The sequence below is a fragment of the Limulus polyphemus genome, unplaced genomic scaffold, assembly GCF_000517525.1.
Source record: "Limulus polyphemus unplaced genomic scaffold, Limulus_polyphemus-2.1.2 Scaffold996, whole genome shotgun sequence".
In the NCBI taxonomy this organism is placed as follows: domain Eukaryota; kingdom Metazoa; phylum Arthropoda; class Merostomata; order Xiphosura; family Limulidae; genus Limulus; species Limulus polyphemus.
This window is the reverse complement of record NW_013666606.1, coordinates 207616-218634: the sequence shown is the minus strand read 5'-3', so window position 1 is coordinate 218634 and position 11019 is coordinate 207616. Positions and strand designations below refer to the sequence as shown.

The window sequence follows — 11019 nt, the reverse complement described above, 5'->3', positions numbered from 1 at the left end:
CTTCCTTTCACTTCGTGGAGTTCATTGATCCTTTGGAGAATCGTGAGAATCATCTCGTCAATTTTAAATCGTGGGATTTTTGCCCACTCTTGCTTCAAAACTTGGACTATATCGCTCTTCAAAGTTGGTTTTTTTTGGTTGTTTCTTGACTTGCCGGTCGAGTATGGTCCAGATGTTTTTGATGGGGTTCATGTCAGGAGATTGGATCGGCCAGGACAACTTCTGGATACCATTTTCTTCCTGCCACTTTTGGGTGTTTCTAGCAGTGTGACACGGTGCTCCATCTTCCTGGAACAACGTTGTGTTCTTGTCCACGAAACCCAAGGAATAAAGTGGCAAGAGTCCTTCCTCCAATATTTTGACGTATTTTGCAAAATTTATGTTACCAATGCACTCCACTAAGCTAGATCTCCCACCAACCCAAACAGCTCCCCAAACCATAACGCTGAAACCACCATGCTTCACAGTTGGCTGCAATCTGTTGAGCCAAAACTCTTGGTGAGGCATTCTCCAGACCCATATCCTTCCACTGTCCAAAAATTGAGTGAATCTTGATCTGTCTGAGAGCAATATGGTCTTCCAAAAGTCCAGAGGCTTGGTCATCATATCACTTGCCCATTTCTTTTGTCTGACTTAATAAGGGCTTCTGTCTAGCTGCTCTGCAATGATAATTCAATCTGTGGAGAATCCATTGAACAGATTTCAGGCTCATCCCACCAACTTTAGCCACTTCTGCAGTCGTTAATCTGGGATCCATTTCAGTACTCCTCTTGACAGCCCTTTTTGTTCTCTCCGATGGACCAGGATGACCCGGACGCTGCTCAGTTGTTTCCTTGCCATGTTTCCTGAACTGCATGATGATTCTGTTGACTGTCGAAAGCGAGATTCCCAAATTCTACAAAATTTGCCACTGACTTATTCCACTATCATCTGCTTGACCAACTATCCTTCCTCTCACAAAATCTGACAATTTGAGAGAACCTTGAGTTCTAGGCATGTTGTAGCACAAGATAATTAGTGTGCAGACCATTTTCATTTATATAGTGCTCTGTGAACAGAAATTAGTTAGCATAAATCAGTTAAATGACGAAAAATTAGGTGTCTATTTACTTGTGACCACTCAGTATATATATATATACATATATATATTGACATGTAGAATGAATTTTTCTAAAATATCTAAGAGGCCCTAGTTTCTACTTAGATGTAAGTTAATGTAAAAAAAAATCTATCTAACACATAGTTCTTATGGACAGATTGGCCTTTTGTTTATATCAAGTGAAACATGATAAAAAAATGTTATGTAAATGTATGGTGCTATTCTTGATGTTACTTTGTGGGTGATCTTTCTGAAATTATTTTGGATTTTCCATTAGTAGATGGATCTCTACTTGATGGAGAATATGTAGTTGCTGAAATGCCAAAAATATTAACTTATTACAGATAAAACTTTGGGTTACTGCCCTATTTTTAACACTCTGAAAAATGAGATTAAAGTATAAGTTTTATAATCTCTACTGTTAAATATCACACTGAAATGTTTAAAAATATGCTGTTGTTTTCATACTGAAATGATAGATCAATAAAGATTTTTCCAAATTCTACACATTTCAATAATTGTTGGTTTAAACATTTAAATTTAATCTTACATTTCTACAAAAGAACCAGTTTATGCACAGTTTGAGGAGAAACAATATTATCAAATTTTGTTTATTTAATCTTGGCTTTAGGTTCACAATTGTCAGACTTATGAATTATTAATCACCTATCATCCTCAGCTCATTTAACTATCATGAAAGTATCGTCATTGTTACCAGCATTACACTTCGAACAAAACAAGATGAATTGTAATACTTCTTTGGAACAATGTTTTTTTTTCATACAAGCAGGCATCCACCTTGTGGTAGAATCTACATATTTCCTCTGTGTAACTAAGACATGTAAACTTGTAGATTACAAATAACATCTTATTCTTAAGTATCACATCCTTGAAATAAAATAAAAAATCATTATTATCATAATAGACGTCAACACACTTCTGACTTCTACCTGTGGATTATCTCTACTCAAGATTAAACTCATTTCTTTTAAATATGCTATGACTGTTGCCTCATATGTAGTAACATTACTATTGATTTCTTAGACACATTACACTTTAAATCTTTAGGGTAGTCAGATAGTTAAAATATCATTGATATCAATGTACTACATAAAATTTATTGCACTTCAAAAATTGTTTAATACAAATTATTTCATGATGTAGCATAGAATAACTGTTTATAATTGTTTAAGTACAATTAAAAAGCACTTTAGGAATAAAAAAATGTCAAAATGAGCTTGAAGTCCTAAAAATGTCAGTTTATGATACACATCAACTTCCATACTCCCTTATTAACTATACGATAAATAATCAACAAATGGCAAATTAGATTCTTGTTGACAACCAACCATAAATCTTAAGTTCATTATTCAAATATTTTAGAAATTCATTAACATGACTTTCTGACTTAAAATTTGCAAATATATCATCTACATACCTTCTAAAGTAGAGTGGTTTAAAGTCAACAGGACATTTTTTCAACTACTGTTTTCTAGGAAAACTAAAAAACAAATAGGACAAAAGCTGGAATGGATCTTGATAACATAATATTTAACAGACAACAAGGGGCCTGTGTTCTATCTAGGCTGTCCCATCTACTTAAAAAAGAACTCAAATTGAGTCAACTGTTAAATTTCCTACATCCAAAGGCCAACTACCCTGAAGCTGAAGGTGACTCCTATCCTGCCAAAATTTATACTTGTATCTCCTTGTCCTTCCATTCTCAACCTTAAGTATGAAAACAAAAAAGGTGATGAATCACCTATCAATTCCCTTAAACACCTCAATAAAATTCCCTCTAATTCTTCTTTTCTCAAGAGAAAACAATTTCAGAAATCTTAACTTGTTCTCGTATAACAACCTCTCTATCTCAGGTATCATAATAGTAACCTTCCTTTCATGTCCTTCCCAAGCTTGAACAGAATGTGTACTGTACAAATAAATTATAATCTCTTTAGATTTGTATTCAATACTTCTGTAAATACAACTTAAAACCCTATTTGCCCTACCACTATCAACAGCAAAAGCTTGATTGTAAGTTATTCCATTCAAGACAAAGTACAGTTCTTTAGCTGCAAATAACATCTGCATAGAATGCATATGCTTATAAAGCTCATTTGGTCAACATGCTTACAAGACTGTAGACATTTATTCTGCATTATGTGAGAAAAGAATCTATATAAAAAACAACATTTGGAATGTAACAGGTTTGATAGTAACTACAGTTAGAGTTTATCTCCAGAGAGAGAAATTGTGTGTGTGTGTGTGTGTTAAAATCCATTTTGAGAATAAAGAATTTTATATTTCACATATATATGATAGCTAAGAATAACAAGCCATTTGTCATTACAAGTAAAAAAACTGCATTTACTAATTACAACTCTGTGAAAGATACTCAAGCTGAAGATAAGGAGCAGCTGAAGCCATAAGCTGGTTCTTTTTCTTTTATATTATTGAAATGAATCAATTAATATGAAATCAATTAAGTGAGAAACTGCAGTACATCCTTATAATAAAATTACAATATATTAATTAAAACTATTGGTTCATCACTCAATATAGATTATTACTTATGTGATCAAAATGAAATAGTCAAAGCAATAATTAGTTAAATATTCTTCCAAGATCACAACACTATTATAGCCTACTAAAATAGAATGAACAACTGAAAAAATTTCTTTTCTCAACATCCCCACTTTCCAACACTTAATACTTATTTAATTGTTTGTGACCCACCAAAAAAAACAAGAAGATGCATATGTAAGTGCAAGGGAAAAACCTCAAGACTTCTCTTATAACACCTCAAATTAAAAACATATTCCTCAGTCTTGTACATATTCTTTAAATTTATCAACTCATTATCAAATAACGATGATCATCTTTAAAACTATAATTTAAACCCCATCTTATTTAAAGCTTCCTTATTCAGAAGAACAATTCAAAAACCTATAACCATGTGTTAATACAAAAACAAAATCCAAACACAATACAATATACATAAGTTATTTCTACAGCTAACAAGCAGAACATAAGCAATCTTGTCTATTCAACTGTGAAATGATTATTCAAATCTGGTCTTAAAACAAATTACTTACATTGTTTCTAGAAACACCATCTACAGGAAATGTTAAGCTATCTACAATTACTTCTCCTTCTCTAGCAATATCATAAACAACGACTGTTGCTGATGGTGCCATTTCAGGAGACAAAGCTACAGCAAATGTCTTGATACTTGATGACATTTGTTCGAGACTGGCCAAAAGTATTATTCCTTTAGAAATAACCTGAAAATGGTTGTAATACACATATATAAACATGAAAGTATAAATACTTTTTGGACTGAAATTACCAATTGTTTGATTACAGGAAAGATTAATCTTCTTTTTAAGTTAAGCATAATATTAATAAAAAACTTACTTTATTCAAAAATTTCTATCGAAAAAAGAAAACAGTCCATCAATAGCTTTAAAATAAAAAACTATAAAAAATAGTGGTAAAAACTACAAACATTTAATAAATATACATCAGAAAAGGCAAGGGGTTCAATAAGGCATATACACATAATAAATGTCTGTAGGCAAACATTCCAAAGTTGTCCACCTAGTTAGTTTAAAAACATTTTCATGAATAAAACATTGTTTACTATAATTTTCTGAATAGATAAGTTCTTAGAAAATCCTTTAATAAATTGTGCCAGCTTCTAATTGTGCATATTGCTTCACAATATGAAGAACCATAAATAACAGCTATCATAAGGTATTGGTGTTAGTCAGCAAGAAATTTTAGGTTTTCACTAGAGTTTCTATTTGAAATATTAACAGACTGATTACTACTTGTTACATATTTAAGAATATTGAATACCTTTCATGTGGAACAATAATGGGCGTTTCTTTACTATTTATCTGAAAATCTGACCGATACTGAGGACAGATCTCTGTAAAGAAAAGTTTATTGGACATATCATGGTGTAGGTACATATTCGTGTTTAATTAAGTATTATTAATTACTAACAAAAACGATTATGTTCTACTCGACCTAAGTGATACCATGCAGTACAGACCGATGTTGTTATTGGTGTATATACTTTAAATTTACAAGATATATACTTACCAAATAAGAGAAGTTTTCCACAAAGTAGTCGGCTCTTACATGTAAGATTATGTACTCCCCTACCTGAAATCATCAAATATACAAAATATAGCATGATTCACAGTGAGAAACTAACAAGCTAAGGAACAAATTTTAAAATCTTTACAGGATTCACCAAATTTCCTTCCTGAAGTTGTATCAATCTAGTTGAATTGACCGAAAATTTATACTTCGTCATGTTAATGGACATTCGATACTCAGTTGTTGTTGTTTTTTTTGTTTTTATATATAAAAGAAAATAGGCTTGGAAATAAAAGATCAACAATGCAAAATTGCATGTGTATTAAAATAGTTTCTTCGAAAACAGAAAAAAAATACAAGAAATGATAAGCAGATAATCTTATAAAAGTCAATAACTGAAGAATAACTTATATTACGTCATTTATAGAAAAGTTTAATTGTTTAATTTAAAAAAACACTTAATTTTTACGTCTATGTAACAAAATAAAGTTGACACTTTCAACTTTTAGTAGAGGATTCACTTAGTGGTTTGTTTTCTTGATTTGACTAATTAATTATACGGCATTGACCTTGATTTTGTGTATTATCATGATCCGTTAGGTTTGTGAACGCTGTTTCGTTATTATAACTTCATGTTTTTGTTCCAGTAGTTTACTTCCATACATAAAAAAAAGTTTATCCGTGGCTTCCATTCCAATAGTGAGTTAAATATTCAAAAACGTGTTAAGTCACAAAAAAATGAAACGAGAAAGCAAAAACATGTGCGTACAGAAAAAAAAAAAGATTACCACTTAACCATTGAATGAAAAACGCAAGCTTTGCTTTAAAACACTTTACATAACTTAAGTTACATTAAAATAGAAAATAAAAGTATTTTAATTAACAAATAAATACAAGTGCAAATATTTCTAGTTTTAAAAAGTCCGTAAAAAATAATGCAATCTGTATCAATTTGAATAAAAATATAAATTACCTACCTTTGGTTGTTTAGTGCTTGTAGTCACCTGCAGATGACGCTGACTCGGGGAGTAAGTAGCAAAAGCAGTTAAGGTAGTTTTTGTTTTCGCCCCTGAATCGTCTTCATAGTAAGCCTAGAACAATTAAATGCCACTTTACAGTAAGTCAAATCAGAGTGTTTTTAGTATATGTATGGAAAACGGAATTACGACAGATTACGCGCATCTTTTACTGCAAATAAGCAACACGTATGAAAACAAAATAATATCATCTATTAAAGAATACTCAAACTAATCGTGCATCGAAAAAGTAAACCTCAGAAAATAAAAACGAATAATAAATGGTATCAACCTCTAACTGCAAGGAACGAACACTTTCCAAGTTGCCATTTTCTCCTAGCTCGGAATATAAATCAATTTCAATTTCCCAAAGTCCTGGCTCAACTGTAGAAACCAATTCATGACGCATGCGCAGTTCACGTGACCCACCACCACGCAAGGATAGGGAAGGCTTTACTTTCAACTTCTGCGTTGCAAGCTGCCAAGATGGCAATGGTGACCCATCACTGTACGACACTGCAACCTAAACAGTTTGTAAAATACAAACACTAAAGATTCACAGATTATACAGATTTAGAACATGGACAATACAAGTCTCATTCTACTGTTATATAAAATTACAATTCATGACATTCTAAATTATAATCAAGCACTAAATATTTTAGCACCTGTTGGAACCTAATTTCTAATAATTTCTAAACATTCACTAGATTTGGGCAGGTGAAATGAAAGTTAAAATTATTTATATGGTGTAAATCTAAAGTAAAAACAACAATACACTGAACGTAACAAATTAAAATAAAAACATATTGTTGAACATAAAATCAACACTTTTTATGACTAACATCAAAATTTTTAAGTTTTTTAGAAAATATAACTAAACGACACTGTACTAGAATAAAAACACGTTTCACATAGATAACTTACGTAAGCCTTAAATGGCATATTTGGCTTAAAGGTTTGGGGTGAGGATCCCAGAAACGCAAGTTTGATACTGGAGTTAAAGATAACTGCGGCTGAATATCCACATTCTATACGATTCAGGTAATGTTCTCCAACGCAAGCTGTCAAGGTGACCTTTGACCCTTCTAACTGATTCACAAGACGAGCTAATTTGCTCATTGAAAAGCTGAAGTCAGTGTATCCAGGAAACTAAATATGAAATTAGAAAAGCTGTGAAAAAGCAACTACTTTACAGCACAAACAGTTTTTCATTACCACTGTAAAAGGAATGGAATTTGAAGCACAAACCAAAAAAGACGTATTACGTTTTACACGATAATTCAATCTCTGAAAATGTAAGCATTTTTTGTTGTCTACATCATTCGTGGATAAAGAAATTGATTTTTTAAAATTTTGGTTCACACAGTTTTGTATCTTTCAGTTTAAAAATAGTATTTGGATTTAAATTATCCTTTATTCATATTTGATGCTACACAATTAAATACTCTAAACTGTTGCATAAAACTCTTCAGTCTTAAAATAGGTTATATTTCTTGTGGAAATAAAAATGATGAAAGGAATTTAAAGCCAACCGAATTCGTGTAAATTTTTCCAGTTTTGGTATTAATATTACCACTGTGTGGAACATATTTGACCAGAAAAGTATATTATTAGTTAATGATTGGGTATAAATTCATACTTGTTGTAATTCTCCATGCATCAACTGGTTCCATTTCAATTAGTTTCCATTTAAAATAACTGATGCTCTAAACTGACAGATTTTCCCTCCATGCAAGTGTTGATTTTTTCAACAGGCTGTTTAAACCATCTGCACTGGTTTCCACTTAGGATAACTTGTATAGTTTCACAAGTGAAATACTAAGAATGATACGCTAACTTTTATTAATAATAATAATATATATTAGTACTTACAAACTTTAGAGTCTGTTCTAAAAATGGTGGGTGGTCATAAACTTCATATCTTCGATTTAATAACGGTTCAACGCTTGCTTTTAATGTCAGATTCCCTGGAACAGGAGCTCCACTTGTATAGCTAAAAAATAGATGTGTGAAGGTGATTCTTTGATCACTTCTGAAAATATGCTAATTGCGTTTCCTTTCTAACACTCATTGGATAAACAAAGATTTGGGACCAGCTTTCTTCATTCTTAGCATATGAAGTCATACCAGTATTAATATGGGTATTCATATGCTACTTCCATTACAAAGTGAGTAATACCGCATTTTTTAAAACTCTATCGAGTTTGGAGTAAAAGCCAAATTTCAAAGGAGAGTTAAAATCTAAGAGAAATAATTCAGTTATACAAAAATAATATATGTAATGGTATAAATAATTTCTTAATTATTTGTTTAGAAACAAATGCAATTATTAATTTTTTTCTGATCAAATTCGGCTTTCATATGTTTAAAAATAATTTCTCATTTTACAATATTCAGGATATTGCTTAATGTAGTGCTTTTAATTGTTTATTTGTTTAGATTTGTTTATAATTAAGCACAAAGCTACACAATGGAATATCTGTTATTTGCCCACCACGGGTATCAAAACCCGGATTTTAGCGTCGTAAGTCCGCAGACATGCCGCTGTGCCACTGAGGTGCTTCTAATTGGAAATCGCTGCAAGAAAATGGAGACACAAGAGGAGCAATGAAACTCAGTGTCCAGTTTTACTCAGTTTTAAAAAGGTAATACCTTATATTTAATCTACTTAATTTAAGAAAAGAATAAGTCGTGTTAAGTATTAAACTTCTTTTCAATCTTAAGGCTTATATAATATGCAGTAGATATCAAAATATTGTCTCCTTTTTCTTCAAAAAACCGTTGACCAATAATTTTTCTCACAGTCTATTTAACACTGAAATTAAAGCGCTAGTCATGTTCAGACTTTGGCGTGACTACAAAGTAAAAAAACTTGAAATGGATGCTGAGCTATGAAACAAAGGAAGTCATGTTCAGACTTTGGCGTGACTACAAAGTAAAAAAACTTGAAATAGTTGCTGAACTATGAAACAAAGGAAGTCATGTTCAGACTGAAGCGTGACTACAAAGAAAAACTTGAAATCTTTGCTGAACCTTGAAAATAAAGGAAGTCATGTTCAGACTGAAGCGTGACTACAAAGAAAAATGCCCCCCCCCCCAGTAGCACAGCGGTATGTCTGCGGACTTACAGCGCTAGAAACCGGGTTTCGATACCCGTGGTGGGCAGAGCACAGATAGCCCATTGTGTAGCTTTGTAGCTTTGTGCTTAACTTCAAACAAACAAAGAAAACTTGAAATATTTGCTGAACCTTGAAAATAAAGAAAGTCATGTCCAGACTGTGGCGTGTCTACAATTTAAAATCCTTGCTAAACCATGAAAACAAAGGAAATCAGGTTCGGACTGTGGCGTGCCTACAAATTAAAATACAACAGCTTCAAATCATCGCTGAACCATAAAAACAAAAGAAGTCATACTCAGACTGCGACGATACTACAAAGTAAAAAAACTTGACATAATTGCTGATCCATGAAAAACAAAAAACAAAGGACTGTTTATATGAAAATAGAATCCACAGAAATTGGGGAAATGTAATTCACAAACATTTTACAAATGGTATAGCCCTTCTGAAAAGTGTAAAATCAAATTATTGGTTAAATCTTAAAAACTGTCACTAATAATATTAATATTTTGACACGAAAATTTTGATTGTCTTTTTAACTACAGGCGCGAACGTATTTTCAAAATACACTTTTCAATATTAAAACTTATACAATTTAATTAATTTGTTATTTAATTTCAAAAAACTGTATTCTAGTCGCCTCTCAAAACAAAAGTTTAAATCTATTACGGGCTGTAATTTCCAAATTTATGATAACAAAAAACAATATGTGGACGACGAAAATCACGTGACGAATGTTAGGAACTTCATCAAGGTAATTTGCGCACGCCTGGCACTGACGTCAGACGAAATATATATAACCCTAGTTGTGTTAGGGAGTGCGAAACTAAAATGAACTTACTTGGCTACAATGTATCCATGTACGTCACTGTCAGTGATCATGAAGAAAGCCGGCACTGTGACATTCACTTCAAATCTTGTTTGATCTGGGAACGGTTGCAAAATCAAATTAAGTACAAGTCTTCAGAAATGATCTTAAAACGTCCCACATTAGCACACATACGTTTGAGGGAGAATAAACCAGAATTGTATTACTTAAGAGAAACATGGATGTATGAGATGATGCATTAACAATTAACTTGCTAACTCTCATATAAAGTGTTGCCAGTTGGTCACAGTACGGGTTTTGTTACCTACTGCACGTACAGTTTGATATTACAATAACATAGTTTATAGGGATACTGTTACAAGGGGCAATATTCTTACCTAACATAATATGAAAATTAAATGAACAAAACATGGTACTGAACTAGCATTCTTACATAAATGCATGATTACAAATTAAAAATTAGTATGACTGGTAGCTAAGAATATCAAAAGCCTTACAATCAGCACTTTAATTAAGAAACTAAATGAATAAATTCAATAGTAGACTTTTGGCTATAATGGACTGCTCCTGTCTGTTTAAAATCGAAACTCCACTGCCTAAAATACCCTTGAAACAATAAATTGAATTTTTCAATAAAAATAGTTTTCTAATAATCAAAACAGTTTTCTTATGTACTGCAGATTGAACTTAGTTTCTCAAGAACTTCTCAAAATCAAAATAATCCTTAACCCTAACGACAAACATAATCCATTTTAATCTTTAACAATTGACACACCCTTTAAAATATTACGTAAAGGTTGGTTACAAAGATTTGAATAATTCCTTCTTAACTGATATTCTCTA

At 31.8% G+C, this 11019-nt stretch overlaps 1 protein-coding gene across 2 annotated transcripts in view; it reads right to left on the bottom strand.

Annotated features, from left to right (window-relative positions):
- The window catches only part of LOC106461604 (CD109 antigen-like), a 69526-nt gene that overhangs the window by 31028 nt on the left and 27479 nt on the right, over positions 1-11019 (bottom strand). For both annotated transcript variants that reach the window (XM_022388608.1, XM_013921445.2), the window contains exons 8-14: positions 10189-10273; positions 8101-8221; positions 7153-7377; positions 6518-6748; positions 6187-6300; positions 5210-5272; positions 4195-4383 (exon numbers count right to left, since the gene is read on the bottom strand). In XM_022388608.1, coding sequence (XP_022244316.1) covers positions 4195-4383; positions 5210-5272; positions 6187-6300; positions 6518-6748; positions 7153-7377; positions 8101-8221; positions 10189-10273 — 1028 coding nt within the window. The remainder of the gene's footprint in view (positions 1-4194; positions 4384-5209; positions 5273-6186; positions 6301-6517; positions 6749-7152; positions 7378-8100; positions 8222-10188; positions 10274-11019) is intronic.